Raw genomic sequence first — 22207 nt, 5'->3', positions numbered from 1 at the left:
TGTAATAAAATTTCCATAAAAACAAGGGTAACACCGTAAGACACACCCTAATCGCATAACACATGTAAATTTACCCTGTACACTTTATCTTAATTAGGTGATGGAAGCAATGTGACAACCAATACAAAACAAAAGAAATACGTAGTACAAGAATTTTCCAATACACTAGCAACATGACAGCAACATAATCAATCAATAGTACCCAATCTAGGCGTGATATACTGTTCCTAATTTTTCCAACCTTATTACATGTTATTTTCAAACAAAACAAAAAGAGGTCAATTTGAAGATTCTAAAAAAGTTTTCCTCCCAACTGTAGGCCTAAATTTACCACCTTTCACTCTCCTAAAAACTTTAGGTCAGCTCTCCTACAACTACAAGGTAGGCAAATTCAACCAAAAGATGGCCCACTTAAACTTTTACATACTCTTGATTACATTATCATGTTAACATTTGTTTTAAGAACAAGAGCAGTATCCCAACTGTGTAAGATTACGACCCATAACAAAACCGACACTTTCTAAACCATGCAGATAATCTTCTTAATCCATAACTTAAACCCGAAACGTCCAACGTAAAAGTATTAGATTACATTATTACGAGAGAGATGTCGAGTTCATAACGGTTGTTATTAGCGTGCGTGTGTAAGCTTACGGGGAGTTAGAACAGTGTAATTGTCAGAGAGGAATTAATGGAAAGCAGAGAGAGAAAGACAGAAGATAAAACATGAAGAGAAAAAACATTAAAGATGAGGCCCAGTACAACTATAACTGCCAGGCTCAGGGGTTCCTTGGAGTAGCAATTAAGACTTTCTCTCTCCTCCATTTTTTTTTCTTCCTTCTTCTGCTAGATCTTCTTCACCTCCCAACCCAACAACAATATCAGAAAAATAAAAAAAAATGTAATACAAATTAGAAATTAGTATGGTTTTTTAAGCAGAAAAGTTGGGATTCATTTCATTTCTTTGCTTTCTATATTGAGACCAAAAAGATGAAAATGGAAAGCAGACATCATCATAAAATGTTCACCCTTACAATGATGACAATAATGGTGTTCATCATTGTTATTACATATCATAACATGGGAAGCAGCATTTTAATGGTGAATGCTTCCTGGCAAGAAGCAGAGGGTTTACGATTTTACGACGAACGAGGTGATTACAAGATTAGAGCCATATCTAGGGAGGATAATACTGCAGTACTGGAAAAGTTCAGGGCTTTACTTGGGTTAAGAACCTTTAAAAACAAAGTGAAACGAAGAGAGTATGATGAGTCACCTGCACCGTCTCCATCACCAAATACAATCGAAGCTGAAGCTCCAGCACCAGCTCCGGTTCCTGCACAAGCGCCGGCTATCCATACACGCTTGCATCATCTCCACCATCATCACCATCACCAGTCACCCCGGCCTCGGCCAATGCTGCCAGTACACAAGCTTGACAATGATCAGCAACAAGGAAATGGAACAAAAAAGATAGTTACAGTTGCAGTAGTAGTTCCTACAGGAGTGGTGGTATTGGTTTTTGCTCTTGGAGTTTTACTATGGTTTAGTAAGAGGACGTACCGCCATAAGAAGGTTGCTACTGGAACGGCTTCGGTATGTAGCGACCATGGAGGGGATAGAGAGAGATCAAAGAGCGTAACAACAGAAAATTTAGCAAGGAAGGTAACCCAAGAACTTAACTCTGATTTGTTTTACATTGACACTTTAACATCTGTTCTTGAACCGCAAACGTGTTTGAGAGGAAGTCCTGATTGTTTCGAGAAATCGATAATGGGAAGCAAGGGTAGTACATCATACGAGAGAAAGCATTCAGAATATGAAACCATACAGATTGAGTCTAAGGAGAGCAGTTCATTGGCTGAAGAGATTATATCAGTTCATGAGTATACAGGATCAAGCAGATATGAATCTGATGATCAGAATTCTATGAATGCTGATATGATGGATGGCATTGATAAACATTCATCCGAGGATGAATCGTTTCATTCTTTGTGTGATTCGCGTTCATCTAGTAATCTTAATATTAGGCTTTCTAATGTGTCATATGGTAGCTTTGGTGATCCGGTGGAAATTTTCTCCCCAAACCATAGTTTACCAGCAAACCCTCATAAATTACCTTTATCCGACCAAGAGCAGCCAGCTCATAACATAGAAAATGCTCTAAATGGACTGCAAGACTACAGACAGCCAACACCATCTCCACCGCCTCCCCCTACAGCTCCTCCTCCTCCACCGCCACCACCTCCACCTCCGCCCCTGTTTGCACACGTTTTTCCTTCATTCAAAGCTTCTAAATCTTCCAAGGTGGTACATACTTCATCATCAGAATCACAGCAGACCAATGAAAAGGGCTTAGCTTCACCACCACAAACTCCAGATATTCTAAATGGTCCACGAAATATTCCACCTCCACCATGTCCACCACCATTCCTTAATGGAAAGGCCAGCTCATCAAAAGGTCCCCCTCCACCACCTGGGCCACCTCCTCCATTCACGCCACTAGGGAAAGATGGTTCTCCACTGCCGAAACTGAAACCATTACACTGGGACAAAGTTCGAGCTGCACCAGATCGATCTATGGTGTGGGACCAGCTACGGTGTAGCTCATTCGAGTGAGTATTATATTACTAGTCTCTCTCTCAAAGGCATTTTCTTTTTATAGGACCCAATTCAGAGCTTAAAGAAGGATTTTCTTGCAGGTTGGATGAGGAGATGATAGAATCTCTATTTGGCTACAACCTAAAGAATGTACTTAACAATGATGAAGGAAAAAGCAAAAGTCCCTCACCAAGCAAACATGTCCTTGAGCCGAAAAGACTCCAGAACATAACCATACTCTCTAAAGCTCTGAATGCCACATCTGAGAAGGTGTGTGAAGCACTAAAACAAGGTACATCTACAAAATTCACATCTTTATTAAGTTGCAAAGGACAGTCAATCATTAATTACTTATTATAGTAGTGCATAATGACTCATTAACAAAATCAAGTATTGTCAATAAACAGGGGAAGGCTTGAGCTCGCAACAACTCGAGGCTCTGGTAAAGATGGCACCAACAGAAGAAGAAGAAACGAAGCTATCCAATTACAAGGGAGACATCAATGAACTTGGATCAGCAGAGAAGCTAGTTAAAGAAATACTGACAGTACCTAATGCCTTGCAAAGGATTGAAGCAATGCTTTATAGAGCCACCTTTGATGACGAGGTTGTTCACCTGAGGAATTCATTCCAAGTACTCGAGGTGAGGTTCAACTTCAAACCCTATGGTTTTTATTTCACCTTTGTACCTTTAATTATTCTCCATTTTTGTCCACAGGAAGCCTGCAAAGAGCTGAGGTCAAGCAGGCTCTTCTTAAAATTACTAGAGGCTGTGCTAAAAACAGGAAATAGAATGAATGTTGGAACAAGCAGAGGAGGAGCCAAAGCATTTAAGCTTGACGCACTCCTTAAGCTGGCAGATGTCAAAGGCACAGACGGGAAAACTACATTGCTCCATTTTGTGGTACAAGAGATGATACGTTCGGAGGGAATTCGAATGTCAAACAGCATTATGGGGAAGATAGACCGACACACAAAGAGCAGAACAGTAGAGGAAAAGGAAGACAATTACAGAAGGATGGGTCTAGAACTTGTGTCTGGTCTGAGCACTGAACTTTGCAATGTGAAAAGAACAGCATCGATAGACTTGGATGTTCTAGCAACATCAGTTTCAAATCTATCAGATGGAATGTCTAAGTTGCAGCAGTTGGTAAACAAAAATTTGGCTCACACAGAAACAAATGGCAATTTTGTCCATGCCATGAAGGCCTTCTTAAACCATGCAGAGAATAACTTGAAGGAGTTACAAGCTGAGGAAAACAACGTCCTGATTAGTGTACGAGAAATCACAGAATACTACCATGGTGATGTGAGTAAGGATGAGGCTAACCCTCTTCGAATCTTTGTTATTGTGCGGGATTTCCTGGGAATGTTAGATCAAGTATGCAGAGAGCTAAAAAGCTTGAAAATACCAAGAGCCCCAAATCCTTTGGCTCCATTTCGGTAAATAAAACAGTTTGGTTTGCCTTCAGAGTTGATAGGCTATCAACAACATTTGCTTGTTAGTTAGGGGTTTGGAGTGCTTAGATATGAGTTGATTCCACCAGATTGTGTAATGATATTAATAACTAATATGACATGAGAACAACAGATCAAGTGTGTTTTTGGCTATAACTACAAAAGAAAGAAATTAGTCTAACAGCAATGTTGACCACCAAGTAGTCTGTAAAGCACCATCTATCAGTAACATTTCCAATTGTAGAGCAAGACATTATTTTTGTTGTATGCAAGCAAGGCTACAACCTATACTTCATACCACTCGCTCTTTTGCTGACCAAATCCATCTTCTTGCCTTGTTTTGTCTCACATTCAATGATCAACCTTTAATGACACTGAGCACCCTTCTCACAATTTACTCTAGTACCCACCTTTTCTAATTCACCAAGAGTTTCATACACACTAAAAATATGTCAGACGAGGTAAGAAGGGCAAGTAACTGAGATGCGATATCCATATAATCCGTATGATAATACATTTTTTGACCCATATCTTCTTCGGCTATCATCCAACAAGTATCTCAGATTCATAAAGAGCTATAATTATCCTCCATTCCAACTATAAATAACTACACAGTTCATCAATCTCCATATTTTCTCAAAATCTCAACAGAAACCTCATCCATCCCAAGTACTGCAAGCTTAATTGATACCCCAAAAAAATCTGCTTTCAAGATTACTCAACCAAGGGCAACTATAGAAAAAATTCATCTCATAATAACTTCAAATAAACCCATTTCCCATTTCAGAATCCAAACTGCTTTACCTTGAATTCAACAAATATAGACCCAGCAAAACAATTTGACAAAACACCCTCTAAAATTAAACCATTCCCAGATTAAACTACACATCCCAGAATTTTATAATCCAATCAAACACTATGCACATTGCACATATCATATTAGGCCTGAATTGCACAAGTATGCATGTCAAGATAAAATAAATCAGCACATTTAAAAGAAAAAAATCACCATATAATGTTGTATCGAAGAAAACCCACTAAGGCAAGAATAAGTTCTGATACAATAAACCAACAAAAATCACCATATTATTAAAAACCCAAGTTTGAATTACAAATAAAAAAAGGGATAGAAGTATAAAACCCTTGATTAAGAAGAAGAAAATGTTCCGGCAGGAAGCTCCTTGACAAGAGCAGCAAGAGCTTCTGGGTTGAAACCCAATTCAGAGAGGGCGATTAGGAGAGAGATTGTGTGACGATCAAGTTCTGTATTTAAGATGCTTGACATCTGAAACACTAGCTCTAAACATTCCTTCGAATTTCTTGCTGCTTCTGAATTCATTCTGGGGTTAAATTGTGTGATTAGGTTTTTTTAACCCAAAAGAAAAGATTTGATCTTGAATTTTAGGGGTTTTGAGTGAGGTTTGAATTTTAGCTCCCGGCAAAAATAGCTTTAAGATGGTTTGTTTTATGTTTGATTTTTTAAATTCCCACCCCACTAATGTCCAATTCGAATTGCAACATTTTGGAACAATATGAGTCGAAAATCAATCGAGGTTTGACATAGTAATTAAGGGGCGAATGCGAATTGGTGAGGATATAATAATGACTCGATAAGACGATAAGTAAGGAAATTTTGTAAGTCATTAGTCAACTTCAAATGAGCATAGTTTTCAATCTAATAAGAATTTTGAGATAATTTAGATTACAGGTGAAAGCTAATCTCAAAAACTTTTCAATAACAAGTCATAATTTTGATGTTAGTAATATATATAAAAGTCGTGACATTTTACGATTAGTTGTTTAAACTGACACAACAGACAAAACTTCTGTGGAGTTGATGTCCAAAAGTGATTAGTAGCTTCTAAATTGTTATGTCTAGGCCAGCTCATACGTGTCATCTTCAACACATCTATGTCATCTTTATCACTTTTATTTTGTATTGCTAATACGATGTGTTAAGAGTATAAATTATGAATTTCCAGGGGTAATTTTGTTATTCATCCACAAATGGAGAGAAACACATTGAGTTAGGATTCTTGTTCTATAGTGATTAGGAGTGGATATTGGTGATTTACTTTGTATTATTCTTGTAAACACAATTTGAAATGAATTAATTAGTACAACTATTTTTCTAGCTTTAGGGTGTGTTCTATTCACCTGATTTTCACTTATCTGAACTTAACGGAACTTATCTGAACTTATCTTAACTTAACTTATCTGAACTTATTAAAACTTATTTTAGTTGTAATTTGAAGTTAGACAACCTTTATCAAAACTTAGGGTTTGTTCTCATTGACTGAACTCAGCTGAACTGAACTGAACTGCACTGAACTAAACTGAACTGCACTGAACTGAACTGAACCGAGCTGAACTGAACTGAACTGAAAATTTTATAAGAGAAGGAAATTAGGAGCTGAACTGAACTGAGTTGAACTAAACTAAACTAAATTGAGCTGAACTGAACTGAACTGAATTTCAACGTATGAGATAAGACCCTATTTTCCTGAACTGAACTTATCTGAATTTATTTTTCCTAAACTGAACTTATTTTAACTTATTAAATCTGAAATAAGTGAAAATAAGGTGAACAGAACAAACCTTTGGATGGTTTTCTATTCCTCAAATGGTTTGCTTGAAGAAATTTCTCACCTTCCACATTCTTGTCTTTTTTCACTATATCATCTTAATTGTCTGATTTGCTCCTTGATAATTACTTCAATTGTCAACCATTTTCTCTAACACAAGTTGAAAGTACCTGTGTCAAAAGCCTTGATTATTTTCATTCATTCCATACACTAGAAAGGTTCAATGATCACTGTTTACCTTGTCAACTGGTGTAGAAATGGGTCCAAGATACTTATTCTTATTCCAACAAAATATTTGATACATATGATAGTAAACTTTTGATAATGGACTTTTGGAACAACATTAGCTAGTTCTAAATACCATGTCAAATGATCGCTCAATCAGAGCAAATGATGTGTAGATGAGATTTGATCTCAGTTTTGAGTACTACCTCGGCCTTTTAAATCTTTAACCAACAAAAATAGTCATCATTCACAACTACGTAGTAAGTTGCATTGGTAGTAGAGTTTCATGATTGATTTATTCTACCATATGTAGAGCTGGTAAAAGCAGATACGATATGAGTTGGACATAGAAGGGGGGTTAGTGTCAAGAGTTTATGCCATTTATTAAACTGTAGACGTTTATAATTATGGGTAAGAAAGTTGAGATTCTCAACACAAAACTAACACGACTCAACTCTCCTATGGAATATGAAAAAATAACTAATGATTTCTGGTGCTAATGACATATCTTATGTATTAGACTAACTATTTTTAATAATACTAGTATAATATAACACTAACCGAACACGAATAAGGCGAGTTAGTGTGACATGCATGTTTAATTATATAGGTCAACATAACACAATATGTCACGTTTAATTAAACAAATCAGGTAGTGTTAAGGTTCTCCATCCATTTATCTTCGAATATAAACATGGACACAAACACCATACAATACGAGTTATACGACACGACTTATACCACAAAACCATAGTATTTAATAACGGAGTTGATCCATGTTTTTTTGTTGGCAAGTCGGGTCATCGGGTGAGTTCTCACCCTTTTCCTTTTTGGTTTCTCTCACAGTGTCTATAAAAATCAAGAAGTTTCGGGAAATAACAAGTGACACACCAATTAAAAAATTTGCCACCATCATAATCTTGACGTGTCAAACTCTAATTGGTTCCAACACTAATTTACAACAAAAGTATGACGTGCAATAAAATCACTGGGAAGAACACTCTAGCAATGTCCTAATTAACCTCGTCAAATATTTAAAAAGTCCTGAACCAACATACAATTTTTATAATAAGCTATAAATATTTAACACTCTTCCAATTCCAAATTATTCTCATAATCAAAATCAACATTCAACACATATTCTCTGTAATCTTATTATAATTTTTAGTACGAAATTTTCAACATTTTTTATTTTTTTTGCAAAGGTGACACAATTTTGATCTGTAACAATGCGGTGTTCTTCTAAGAATTTGGCATTATACTTCCTTCTTCTCTTTGTTTCAGGTTTGTTTCTTTTTACCCTTTTAATAATTTTTTGTTACGGGTATAGAGTCGTAAAGGGTTATTTGTAATGTTCAGGTTTGTTTCTTTTTACCCTTTTAATAATTTTTTGTTACGGGTATAGAGTCGCAAAGGGTTATTTGTAATGTAGACGGGATTTGATCACATGTCACGAGTACAAACCCATGTAATCAATTTTTATGGTTGTCATTGTTAATGTGTATTTGTCATGATATCATCATATTTGGATTTTTGTTAATTTAAATGCATCTGATCACATTATAAATTTTATAATATGGTTCAAGAATCTGACTTTTTAATATTTTATTTTCAGAGTTTCTGCTAGGAGTGACAGTAGCAGCAGATGATCAAACAATAAAAGGGACAGTAATTGGAATAGATTTGGGTACAACATATTCATGTGTTGGAGTTTATAAAGATGGTCATGTTGAAATCATAGCCAATGATCAAGGTAACAGGATCACCCCTTCTTGGGTGGCTTTCACTGACACTGAACGATTAATCGGAGAAGCAGCTAAGAATCAAGCATCTCTTAACCCGGATCGAACCGTTTTCGATGTTAAGCGTCTTATTGGTAGAAAGTAAGTCATATGTTCGGAATTAGTTGTCATGTTGATAATATAATTTAAACCCGTTATGTAACGATTTATTTTGGACATATGGTATGTAACAAAAATGGGACTTACTATTTTTGGTAATTGATGTAGGTTTGATGATCCTGAGGTTCAAAGAGATATGAAAATGTTGCCTTATAAGGTTGTTAATAGAGAAGGGAAGCCTTATATTCAGGTGAAACTTAAGGATGGTGTTAAAGTGTTTAGTCCTGAAGAAATCAGTGCTATGATCTTGCAAAAAATGAAGGAGACTGCTGAGTCTTACCTTGGTAAAACGGTTAAACACGCAGTTGTTACTGTTCCAGGTAATTTCTTTAAGTTGCCTACGATATTAATTGTCGTTTAATGTTATGCATAAGTTTTACTGTTCGTTATTTTATTAGTATTGACAAGTAATTATACATTGATATTTTAAACGAACACCGTCTTTTTTGTTGTAGCTTATTTTAATGATGCACAAAGGCAAGCCACCAAGGATGCCGGTACAATTGCCGGGCTAAATGTGGCTCGTATTATCAACGAGCCGACGGCCGCAGCAATTGCTTATGGTTTGGACAAGAAAGGAGGAGAAATGAACATTTTGGTGTATGATCTTGGTGGTGGAACATTTGATGTTAGCACCTTGACTATTGACAATGGTGTGTTTGAGGTTCTTTCCACTAGTGGAGATACCCATTTGGGAGGTGAGGACTTTGACCATAGGATCATGGACTATTTCATCAAGTTGATCAAGAAGAAGCACAACAAGGACATTAGCAAGGATAAGAAGGCGCTCGGAAAGTTGAGGAGGGAATGTGAGAGGGCTAAGAGGGCACTCAGTAGCCAGCACCAAGTCAGGGTTGAGATTGAGGCTCTTGTTGATGGGGTTGATTTCTCTGAGCCATTGACGAGGGCGAGGTTTGAGGAGTTGAACATGGACTTGTTTAAGAAGACAATGAGTCCTGTTAAGAAGGCTTTGCAAGATGCAGGGTTGAAAAAGACTGATATTAAAGAGATTGTGCTTGTTGGTGGAAGTACTAGGATCCCTAAGATCCAGCAGCTGTTGAAGGATTTCTTTGATGGTAAGGAGCCTAACAAGGGTGTTAACCCGGATGAGGCTGTCGCCTTTGGTGCTGCTGTTCAAGGTGGTGTTCTAAGTGGTGAAGGAGGTGAAGAAACTCAAGGTAAAAACAGAATCCATGACTCTGCTTCCTTGGCCAGATTTGCTGTAATTTAGACTTTTTTCTGTGAATAATTCACTCACTTTGTTATTTACATTTATAAATTTTGTTGTATAATGTTGAATGTAGGTCTCCTTCTTCTTGATGTGGCTCCTTTGAGTTTGGGTATTGAGACTGTTGGTGGAGTGATGACTAAATTGATTCCAAGAAACACAGTCATTCCAACAAAGAAATCTCAAATTTTCAGCACATATCAGGACCAGCAAACCACAGTTGATATTAAGGTCTTTGAAGGTGAAAGGACCTTAACCAAGGACTGTCGTGAACTCGGAAAATTTCAACTCTCTGGTATTCCACCTGCTCCAAGGTAATCATCTTGATTAGTCTTGTATTTAATTTGTGCTAATTATCCCTGCGTAGTGAGTACTGATTTGAGTATGCCTCTTTACTGATAAGATTTTCCTTGTGTACTTGTTTCATTGTAGGGGAGTTCCTCAAATTGAGGTGACCTTTGAGGTGGATGCCAATGGTATTCTCCATGTAACAGCAGAGGACAAGGCAGCCAAGAACAAGCAAACAATAACCATCACAAACGAAAAAGGCCGCCTAAGCCAAGAGGAGATAGACCGAATGGTGAGAGAGGCTGAGGAGTTTGCCGAGGAGGATAAGAAGTTGAGGGAAAAAGTGGACGCAAGGAACAAGCTTGAGACATATATCTACAACATGAGGAGCACAGTTGATGACAGAGACAAGCTTGCTGATAAGATTGACTCTGATGACAAGGAGAAGATCGAGGCTGCCTTGAAAGAAGCACTTGAATGGTTAGATGATAACCAGAACGCTGAAAAGGAAGACTTTGAAGAGAAGATGAAAGAAGTGGAAGCTGTTTGTAACCCTGTGATCAAACAAGCTTACGAAAAGAGTGGTGGCAAGCCTGCTGATGACTCTGAAGAAGACGAATCTCATGATGAATTATAGAGTGTATATACAAAATCAAGAGGCATCTTTTAAATCCCTTTTTGATGTTATGCTAGGATGTAATGCTCCTGATGTTGGATCTTTAGGATCCAATATTGACAAAATCTGTTTTTTGAACGACATTGTTTGATTTAGATTAACAATCAAAGTTCTTTCCTTGATATCTTCTTCCATGTCCATTAGTAGCTCATCTTACTAATATTGGATAGTGTATTAGCATACTTTTATAAACTGATGTGATCTGTTAGTTGCTGTTCAATTATGCCGGTTGAAAGGGTGCCATGGCTGCCATCCTACCATCCTGATGCACCACAGGCATTAATTCCTTGGAACTGAATATTCAATATTGAGTACCGGGCTAACTGCAGTAAAATAAACCGCTGCAACTGATTTGCACGTATTTGATAAATGTTTAGGACTCCCTGTTTTGGTATAGTTACGTCTGACTGCCTACTGCTGAGATTTGACCAGAATTGTTAAGGCTAAGCGACTACCTGTTTTGGTGTTGTGATATCTGACTGCCTGCTGCGGAGATTTGACCAGAATTGTTAAGGCTAAGATTTATATCAGGATATCCTCAGGTAAATGGAACTGACCAGTTTTGGGGGAAGATAGCATTTTCTTCCTGTCTTTCTTGTTATTTTCGTACAGATAGGAAATTTGTATACTTTCCGTTTTGGAGTATTGTTCAGATATATGATAAATGCCTTTCTATGAACAAGTCTACTTTCAAGCTCAGTGCGAGCATCAAGATTCACATGTTCAGCTGAGTGCTAACATAAATCTTTTACAGCAAACTATAAGAAGGTAATGATTTATTGGTTTGTTCAAATTAAATAACAAAATTTGCATTACTGACTAGTGTAGAATGTACAAGTACAATTACATGGGATCACTTAGCCTTGCTCTGCTAACTGACGCGCAAATCAAATTATCAAAGAACCAATTAAAACATCTAAAGAGATAAGTTCTAAATTAATCATCTCTTCCATTTTGAGAGCGTAGCAGATATTCGTTCTTTGACTGTCATTGAATTTGACTGCTTTCTACTCTTTCTACTACGAGATTTTCGCGGTTTTTTAAACGGTCTCCTCCTAGCTAGCCGCTGTTTGCGGATCTCAGGATCTGCCCATCCCTTGCCCCACTCTGAGAAAGAAGAAAATGGCTGTAGTTCTCGGGTGGCTGATAACAGCATATCAGCCTCAGGATAAGCATAAAAATCTTGCTCCAGACCAGATTCAAGATATTTAAGTCCCTGATTAGTTGGCTCGGGGCATTTTATCTGAACACCAATCATGTTACCCCCCTCTCTGATAAAACCTTTGTCATGCATAAGACGAGCAAGACCTCGCCCCCATAGCTGATCACTAGCTAGAAATTGCTGAGAGTGTTCCCTTATCTTTGTCACAATCAACCTTAGAGTTAGCCTCTCACTTGATCTGCTTGTCCCCGTATCACCACCTATAAGATCATCATACGAATATTCTGCACTTAGCTGTTTGTAGTGGGCAGCAACAACTTGCATGAAAATATTAGCTTCGGCTTTCATATTCTGCAATTCAGGAGGTCCATTTCTGCACACATCACATGACATACACCTCTCCTGATGGAACACCTCCCCAAAGTATTCAACCAATACTTTTGCTCGGCAAATAGAAGTATTCATACCATATCTGTAGCAATCAGCTAGCATCTTGTAAGCATTTTTCTTTTGTTCTTCACTTCTTTTATTAGGTAGAAGAGTTGGAATTTTAGAAAGGTTTGCATACAGAGTGCAAGCTGCTAATTTCCCATCTCGTCCAGCACGCCCTGCTTCTTGATAATATGCTTCTAGACTCTGAGGCCACCCATAATGAATAATCCTTCGTACGTTTAGTTTGTCAATGCCCATTCCAAAAGCAATAGTTGCAACAACTACTTCTAGAGCATCTTCATGAAATTCCTTATGGACCCGTCTAAGATGTGACTTTGGCAACTGAGAAAAAGAATCAAACCATTAGATCTTAGAAACTTATATGCCATATGAATAAACATGTTTCAATAGGAAGCAAAATACACAAAAGGAAAGGAAATTCCATATTACAAACAACTAGGCACAAGGAAAGTATGGTGAAGATATATTAGGAACCTGATAAATTTGGACCTGTTACTACCAATTGCACCCAATACACCACCAATATATAGTAATAAGCATATCCTTAGCTTACACATTTTAAATAAAAAAGATTACCGCTGCATGATAAGGCTCAGCCTTTACACCCTTTGCCCGAAGATATTTTGCTATAGCTACCGTTTGTTTTCTGGTAGGAACATATATGATGGTCGGCCCTTGTTCCAAAGAACAACTTACGGATTGAGAACTTTCTGTTGATTGTGGAGTAGGATGTGGTAATTCAGTGGACTCGCTGAGCTGTACACTATCAACCAGCGGCGTCCCACAAAACTCACCGCAAGAAACTGCAATGACATTATGATTAATTTTTTAAAAAGAGTAAATACCATGGACGTGGCAAAGACTTAAGAGCAAACGCCAACAAAGTTTAGATGAAAAACCAAATGCAGACATACCATCGAAGTCATCTGCAGTCTGGATGTCATCAAAATCATCTTCCAGGAACTCAACTGATAACTGTCTTTCTTTTGAGGTACAGAAACCCATTTTTCTATGTGAACTCAACTCATCATCCTGTTCATCCACATCACTGGTATCAGACATGCTATCAGAGTCTTCTAACGAATCTTCAAGATCTTCCGTGACATTCTCAGTACGACCACTGCTTTCTTTTGTTGTCTTCTTGTTAGAGTATACTTTTACTAATTCTTGGAAATCCTTAACATAAGATGATGGAGATGATGTTCTACTATGCAATATCTGCATGATAACAAATCAATAAACATTAAGACCGAGAATAAAAAAGAATACACGCCCAGGCATCTAAGTTGGAAATCAGCACAACCAAGAGAGATGTTACAAGACATGAATAGAGAAGACATACTGAGAATTTAAGGTTTGGACGGAAGAATGTAGTAAGCACAACTTTCGCATCCTTTGACAATTTAAGTGATTTAAGAATGTCTTCTCTGACATTATCAGTGGCAGTAGCAGTTAATGCCATTATTGGAATGTCAAATTTCAAGAAATCCAAGCTGCTGGCACTAAAACTTTCACGTAAAACAGACATTCGCCTACAAAAACAGAGATATTTAATTGAATATATACCATTACAGCAAACTGATCAACCTTAGAAACATAGATACTTCCTCCTACTTTTATTATTGCACCACTTGCCTTTTTAGGAAGTTTTACAAATATTGCACCATTTCCTCTTTGGAAAAAAAATTATTTGTGTTCACAGTCTTCAGGGCCGTCCCAACTATTATGGAGGCCCTGTGCGGTTGAGATAAAATTAGGCCCTTTTTTTAATAAAATGTATAATACGATCCCGTATATTTTAATAAGTGCTCTGATCCACTTGATTTTCCCGAAGGTTTAGAACAAAGAAATAAATGTATTAAATTGATATTCGATAGAAACATGTTGAATTTTTTTTATGAAAGTATTAACAATTAGTTATTGTAGAGAAGAGAGAGAAAATGGAAAATATTTTTTTTAAATAAAAATGATTCCGACACCAAGGCAAAAAAGTATTAAATTATTGTTATAATCTTCCAAAATATAGGCATGCTTATTAAAAAAAAGGCCAAAAATAAAAAATAGAACACATATTTAAAGATAGAGGGAGTATCTAAATCTTCTAAAATGAAAAATAGAGCACATATTTTAAAATAGAAGGAGTATCTAAACTTTTTTTTATTAAAAAAAGGAAAAAAAAAAAAAAAAAAAAAAAAAAAAAAAAAGTATCAATGGGAATTGAACCACGTACCTACGTGGCCAAAGGCATCCAAACTTAGTTATTACCACTGAGCCACAATAGATATTCTTCTAATTTTTTCCACAACAATTTATATATAGGAGTATAAATTAATTTGAGGCCCCAAAAAGTATTGGGCCCTGACCAGTTGCACAGGCTGCACACCCTAAGGGTCGGACAGTCTTCACACTACAAATACCCAACATACCCTTGCTTTTTCACGCTTACTTTTAGTTTATCAACTAGATTAAGTATCGTGCCATGCACGGTAATAATTAAACTTATAACAAAAATTATAAAGAATGATGTTAATTTAACATTAATTTACCAAAAAAAATATTTGTAACAAATAATAGTCTTTAATTAAAGATATTAATGGTTAAAGTTGTGTCTCGTCAAATGTGCAAATCCAACTACAACATATAAAAAAATGGAGTATAAAATAATAAAATAATTTTTTTTGATTGTTTTTATAAACGTTATGCATAATTTTAAGATTTATACAAAGTATGCTACCAAAATATTTTTTTTCTATTTTTAATTAAAATAAATTTTAAGTTGGAGGAAAAAAATTAATAATATTATAATAATCTTGGATAATGATATACGAAGTATTTCAATACCTTAATTTTAATCTATGTTACTATATTTGTAACTAAAAGATTCCTAGTATATAAAATATATGTTAAAAAAATAATAATAAAAAAATTAATTGAGTATGATTGGATTAAATGTGTTGTCAAAATGGAAATAAGTATAATTGTAGGTTAAAAATTGGAAGTCATTCAAATTTGGCAAAAAATAAAATAAAGAAAGAAAAAAAAAGGCGGGAAATTTTTCAATGACATCATGCCAAGTGTCACTTTAGGTTCGTTTTTAGTATAGGTTAATTGATAGGTCACATGGGTAATTTTGTATTTTTACCTTTCTCTCTCTTATTTTTTCCACTACAAAAATATTTGTACCCAACCCCTATAATGCAATAATAAAAAAAAACAAAGGAAGTATATTGATATCCCTTACTCTACACTCATTTAACACTAAGCAATATGAAGACAAAAACAGACAGCTGAGAAAAGTGAATTTCCATTAGCAAAATGACAATGATATGGCTCTCAACTTTGTCCAGCAAAAATCTTTTGATTGACCAAGTAGAATGCAGTAAGCTCCGCAACTAGATTTCTACCAAACTACTTACTGGTAATTTGATTTTATAAACCAAAGACGATTAAAAAAAACAGAAAAGCTTTGGGCATTATTTGTTACAGCCTTGGCTAGCCAAGTTTTTAGTTGAATGACTTGAATCTCAAACTGGATAATTAACAATAAGATTAAATATATCCTCGAATCTGCTAGTTCCATTGATAATAGTTCTAATAGACAATAATCCCTAAATTGTTTTGAGAGATTCGTTCCAAAAATGATCCAATATCTTAGTGTAATATTCAACCAACATTTATTAATTTACTATTCGGCACATGGATGTCAAAAGGTATTATAAAAAAACTAATGGTACCTTCCCCTATAATCTAAAACTTCTCTTCTTAAATTACTTTCTCCATTTTTCTCCCACCAACCACCACATAAATTCTCCGCCTTTTTTTTATTATTTTTTTTTAATTGTTTTGTTTTTTTTTTTTAGTTTTGTTTTTTATTTTATTTAATTTTTTTTTTAATGCAACTCACCCATCCCTCTCTTTTTCCCATCTACTCCTTTTAAGCCAAATTGAAATAAAATGACAATTGCCCAACCCCATTAGTTCCATTGACACATGAGAGCCTCAAAAGTGGATTATTTTAGAAACCTTGCAAGTTGATATTACTATTAGGAGATAAAGAAAAGAAACTATTGGAAGAAACGTCATTTACAATTGGGAGAATAGTCAAACATAAAATTGTTCACTTTAATTTCTTTATTCAATGGATTGTTCATTGTTGTTTTTGTTTTTTTGAGAATCAAAACTAGAAGCTTCACATGATTGAAATATTATTTAATTTTTTAAATTAAGAAGATACTGAATCCATCTCAATATAATATTCCATATTTGACTGTCGTGATTCATCACAGTCAATGCAAACATTAATTTCCACTAATTACATACTATCAACTGCAAATACTCTACTATTATATTATGAAATTCCCTCTATCCCTGTAATATGGATCCATTTTCCTTTTTGAGATATCCCCTAAAAAAATGAGTCGTGCTATTTATGGTGTGGTCCCATACAAGGAATCGAATAAATAATCCTAATTTGATCACATATGGAGGAAGAAGCATAAGGGTATAGTGGAAATCCAACTATTCAGTTAGTTTTGATGACAATCAATGCAAAGAGAATGTGTTATGTGTTAACTTATCAGTGAGAAATTTAGATATGTAGGAAGTGTACAATAAAAGGCAAGTTGAAGAGAGTAAAAATGTATCAAAACTTTGTAGTGATATAAACATTGGGAAAGATCTACACCTCTTAAAAAGTCAAAAGTGAGGAGTAATTAGTTTAATTATACTAATTACGCCAAAACAATCATTTTGTTTGCTTATTACTCTTTTTTATTTGAGAAAAATTCTCAGCCTCTAAAAGCCCGACTCTTTTATGAGAAAAAATTCTCAGCCTCCAAAAGCCTGACTCTTTTATGACTCTAATAGTGTTAATTGGTATTAAACTTTGTTTAGATGGTATTACTTTTGTACCAAATACTTCTTTACACTTCTCACATACTGACTTATTTGCCTAAGTCCCCTTGCACGCGGTCCACTAGTCGACATCACCCGTTAATCTCCTAGTCAGGACTCCCCTTGTTTTGCTAGGCTAAGTGTACAACGAGATTGGCTAAGTAAGAGAAGTAAGATGCTCACAAGAGATTTCAAAGGAAAGCTTTGATTACTTCAGAGAAATTACAAATGTGTTGGCTAAGTGTTGGTTGAAATGTACAAATGAATGGGATGACCTATTTATAGGCATCTAAGATTCCAAGCTACTCCCTAAGATTTCTAGAGAATTCCTAACCTCCTCAAATGGAGGGTTCTAGACTACTCGACTCAACTACTCTTTAGAACGTTTCCACCTCCAAAGGAACATACATACAAGGAGGTTTCTGCATCCTTCCCTAGCTAGAATGTCCAAGACCACCCTATAACATTTTAGAACACACTACTCTTATGTATACACATAGAGGACCCTAGAAACTTCTACTGTGTACAAGATGACCCTTGAATATTCTAGAGACATTCCCCCTGGAATACTCCATCAAAAGAAACCTTTAAAGAAGCCCCAAACATTCTAGAAGCATCTTGCGTTTTCCAGACTGCCCAAACTCATACTTCGGGACCTCCGTTTGGAAAACCGACACCACCATGGTCTTCCTTGGCCCAAAATACCAACAATTTTTTTGGTATCAAATTATCAATTTAATTCTATGTTGGTATTAACGATTAAGAATGATACCATTTAAGCAAAATATAATACCAGCAGACATTATTAGAGGGAGAGAATTTCTCTTTTTATTATACCAAAAAAAAAAACAAATTAAGTACCTGAATTACTAGTGATTCCTAGCCTGTCCATTACAATAATCTCTTGACAAAAAGAAAAGTGGTCCCACCATTTTCCTTTTTCTTCATTTCACTCAACCAAATATATAAAACACTGCACCCAAAACTCATGTAGCAATATAAGGAACAAAGAGTAGAAGTGTTAAAATGAAAACTACTTGAGAAGCTGAGAAATAGAGATGATTATGAAAATCTAATACACATCGTAAATCAATATTATTATAGACAAATTTATGGTAAAGGTAAGCCACCCATGTCAAATGGAATATAAGTATGATTTTCAGACAGGAGAAGTTTTTAGGTTAAAAACAGGTGATAGTTCTTTCTTGCCAACAACCCTATACATCTTTATCCATAGTAAAAAAGGAAAATGTTGGCCATAATGCCCCGATCCTACTCTCAGCAGGAACTATTTTAAGTTGCTACCATTTGCAGTTTAATTCACATTCAAAACCATTATATTTGCAAATACAGCTAAGACTTAGACCTCATTCATATGGGAGCACTTCAGCAACTAATGAGATTTAGCTAGCATGGAGGGTTAACAGCAGAACATTGAAATTTTAACTTGAATCTCAACATACAAGCTTTTATTTTTCTTTTCTTTTTTTTTTTTAATTGTGTATGTAAAAAATAGCAATGTAATAAAACTATGCATCATGAAAAAGAAAGCTGATGAACATAAATCATAAAAGCGCATCCAGGGTAAGCAAGAATCAAACCTGTAATCAGGTCTAAAATCATGTCCCCATTTTGAAACACAATGTACTTCATCAATGGCAAATAAAGCTATTCCACGATTCTTTGCAAGCCTCTGAAGTGGACTTATTAATCTGCAGTATAGACCTTATAAGCTGACATGATATGCTCCCAAGTGATACTAGAAAGGCATTAAGAAACACTTAAATGAAAGGCACCGCCAGATGATGTATATTGATTTACCTTAACAATGTCTCAGGGCAAACATATATGATGGAATACATGCCATTCATTGCTTTCTTCTCAACGCTGTTATCTGGTTGTCCCGATCCAAGGAAACATGCAGAGATCCCATGTTTTGCTAGCTTTAAGCACTGGTCATGCATCAAGCTTATCAATGGAGAAATCACAACCACAACCTTCCCTGTCAAAAGTGCAGGTATCTGAAAGCACAGAGACTTCCCTGCAGAAACATAATAGATATCAGAAGCATAAACATTAGACGCAATATGCACAAAGTCTACACAATGGAAACACATAAGATGCAGAAAAATTAATACCAGACCCTGTTGCTGCTAAAACAAGACAATCTTGATGGGCAAACCAAGCACCAAGAGCTTCCTTTTGAAAACTTTTCAACCCGGAGTACCCACAATGTTTTCGCAGCAAGCTATTGGCTTTCTGATCCCAATCAGGTCCGACTTCTGCATCCTCTTCTCTTTTCTGAACTGGAGGCAAACAGTATGATGGTTCAGATAATTCAAGTGTATGACTTTTTTCAGACATCTCTTCAATATGAGGCCTCTGCACTTCAGGCTGTCCTTCAGGATGCCTGGCTCCAGAAGTAGTTGCCTCGGGAACATTGTCAGTTTGCCTCTTTTTCGATTTTCCCATGGGTTGAAGATGGTCCAGTATGCTAGACTGTCTCAAGTGACCAAATGGATGCAGTGAAGAGATGTCTCTTTTGCGCGGAGGTCTGGCATTCTTGCCCATTGTAGAGCAGTTTAAACAACTTGATTCACCACTCCTGCAAAAGAATTTGTGAACATGTGTTCAATTACATCATTCAAAGATAAACCCACAACTTATAATTCACGAACTTTCAGAACCCATGTCAGTAAACTTGGCAACAATTGGATTAATCAAATCAACATTTCCATCCACAACACAATAATGCCCTAACAAAATGCAACATTAGGAACCCCAGAAACTCATGAGTATCAAGATACACCCTACAGCGAATGTTTCAGCAACTAAGAAATAAACAGGAGCTGGCAACTGGTCTGCAGATTGCGGTCTCATTTTATGCTAGCGACGCAAGCTGTTAAGCATTGCAATAGTCAATAACTTCTCCATTTTCAAAAAAATCCAGTTACTCTAAGCTTGGGTGTTAAATGTAAATTGTTACAAAGAATTGTTGCCAACATTGATACTCATCTCAATTCCTACCTATTCTCTCTCAAATTCCGAATAAATTATAGGCATTTTATCACATTCTCCTTCATTTCTACTTTGTTTGTCCTTGATTCTTCGTAATTTAAAGACAACATACTTCATATTCTATACATTTACTAATTTAGGTTACTTCACTATATGAACAACGAAATAGAAATCGCAAATCACTACATACTGAGTACATTCAAATCCCGTAATACATTACATGATTGAAAACGAAAAAACCATAAAAATCAACATTAAGCGAAACCCTAGCCAATTAATTAATACACAAACATAACTAGTCAAAAAAAGGAAATCTCAATTCGCATTTGATTGATTATTAATTGAGCTAAATCCCAATAAAAACATAAAAATTCATTTGGGAATGTTAGGAAATTGACAGCAAAACTGCAAATGTATAGAGAGTATTGACGAAATTCAAGAAGGTAAAAGAGAGAAAGATTGCAGATTAGACACTTACAAACCCTAAAAATTGCGAAAGTTGGTGATAATTCTGAAATTTGCTAGTGAATATTTCTATTGAGCTCTCTAATTCTCTCTCTAAAAGTTTGAATTTTGTGACCGGTGAAATGAGAAAGGGAAGCCGTCGTTTGCCGCGCAAATAGAATTTTGGATTTGGGTCGATTTGTTAGGTTTCCCACTTGACCACGCACGGATCGCTTGAACTCGTTATTGCTTGATTCGCACCATGAACAATGGTCCGTTTTTATGGTGTTCAAAAACAGGTTCAACCCGAAAAAATGGATCGGATCAGATTGAAGAGTATCTGTTCAATCACCTAATTACGTAAGGAATAATCTAACCTTGATCAGAATCAAGGTTGACGTAATGGTTAAAGGTCCACCTTGCTCCTTCCATCAATGTGAGAGGGTAATTAGAATTGGATCATGTTATGGGTATACTAGCTCAAGTTTTCGGTAAAATGTGTTTTATTTTGGTTTACTTTTGATGGTCATATTGTAAATTATATTACTAGTTGAGTCAAAGTAAGTTTTTAGCTTATTAGGGGGTGTTTGGTAAATGGGAATAGGGGTGGGAATGGGAATATTAATCCCTAATCTTTGTAAACCCATGTTTGGTTGGTGGGAATTTTAAAAAAAATGGGAATGGGCTTGGAAATATTTAGGTTGTATTCCCTACATTTTATTAAAAAAATTTGCAAATTGCAGCCATTTAAAGTTCGTATTTTGCAAATTGCAGCCATTTAAATTTTTTTTTGCAAATTGCAGCCCAAAAGTTCATATAAATTGTAAATTGCAGCCCGATTCAACTTTTTAATCGATTTACAAGTTGGAAAATCTTCGATTAAGGTTTTAAGGGTCATTGTAGTCCTTATGAAACCGAATTGAGCTCGGATTTAGCAAAAAAATAACGCAAGTATCTCGTTTTGCGTAACAAAAATGTATCGATTTGTGGGAAACTGTAAATATGATATATTTACGTTATTTTTTTGCTAATTTCGAGCTCAATTCGGGTCTTAAGGGCTAAAATGACCCCTAAAACCTTAATCGAAGATTTTTCAACATGTAAACCAATGAAAAAATTGAATCAGGCTGCAATTTACAATTTATACAAACTTTTGGGCTGCAATTTGCAAAAAAAAAATAAATAAATGGCTGCAATTTGCAAAATACGAACTTTAAATGGCTGCAATTTGCAAATTTTCCATTTTATTACTTGGGGGGAGAAGGTAATATTTTG

General features: G+C 35.7%; 3 protein-coding genes across 3 annotated transcripts; 2 read left to right on the top strand and 1 right to left on the bottom strand.

Moving 5' to 3' along the window:
* The first annotated feature begins 468 nt into the window (after positions 1-468).
* LOC110708672 (formin-like protein 11) lies at positions 469-5341 on the top strand. Its single transcript, XM_021886861.1, has 4 exons — positions 469-2615; positions 2703-2893; positions 3009-3244; positions 3320-5341. The coding sequence occupies exons 1-4, from the start codon at positions 991-993 to the stop codon at positions 4046-4048; spliced, it is 2781 nt and encodes a 926-aa protein (XP_021742553.1). The 5' UTR covers positions 469-990; the 3' UTR covers positions 4049-5341.
* A 2550-nt stretch (positions 5342-7891) lies between these two features.
* LOC110708671 (mediator of RNA polymerase II transcription subunit 37a-like) lies at positions 7892-11102 on the top strand. The gene is made up of 6 exons (XM_021886860.1): positions 7892-8153; positions 8485-8752; positions 8879-9090; positions 9226-9948; positions 10075-10312; positions 10431-11102. Exons 1-6 carry the CDS (start codon positions 8099-8101, stop codon positions 10921-10923), a joined length of 1989 nt encoding a protein of 662 aa, XP_021742552.1. The 5' UTR covers positions 7892-8098; the 3' UTR covers positions 10924-11102.
* A 600-nt stretch (positions 11103-11702) lies between these two features.
* LOC110708670 (ATP-dependent DNA helicase Q-like SIM) lies at positions 11703-21182 on the bottom strand. Its single transcript, XM_021886859.1, has 8 exons — positions 20967-21182; positions 19609-20075; positions 19292-19511; positions 19072-19182; positions 13920-14109; positions 13492-13795; positions 13154-13380; positions 11703-12898 (listed from the first exon to the last, which is right to left on the bottom strand). Exons 2-8 carry the CDS (start codon positions 20039-20041, stop codon positions 11903-11905), a joined length of 2481 nt encoding a protein of 826 aa, XP_021742551.1. The 5' UTR covers positions 20042-20075; positions 20967-21182; the 3' UTR covers positions 11703-11902.
* Between the last annotated feature and the right edge of the window lie 1025 nt (positions 21183-22207).

The sequence above is a fragment of the Chenopodium quinoa genome, unplaced genomic scaffold, assembly GCF_001683475.1.
Source record: "Chenopodium quinoa cultivar QQ74 unplaced genomic scaffold, ASM168347v1, whole genome shotgun sequence".
Classification (NCBI taxonomy): Eukaryota; Viridiplantae; Streptophyta; class Magnoliopsida; order Caryophyllales; family Amaranthaceae; genus Chenopodium; species Chenopodium quinoa.
Note: the sequence above shows the minus strand (reverse complement) of the source record. Positions and strands in the feature narration are given on the sequence as shown.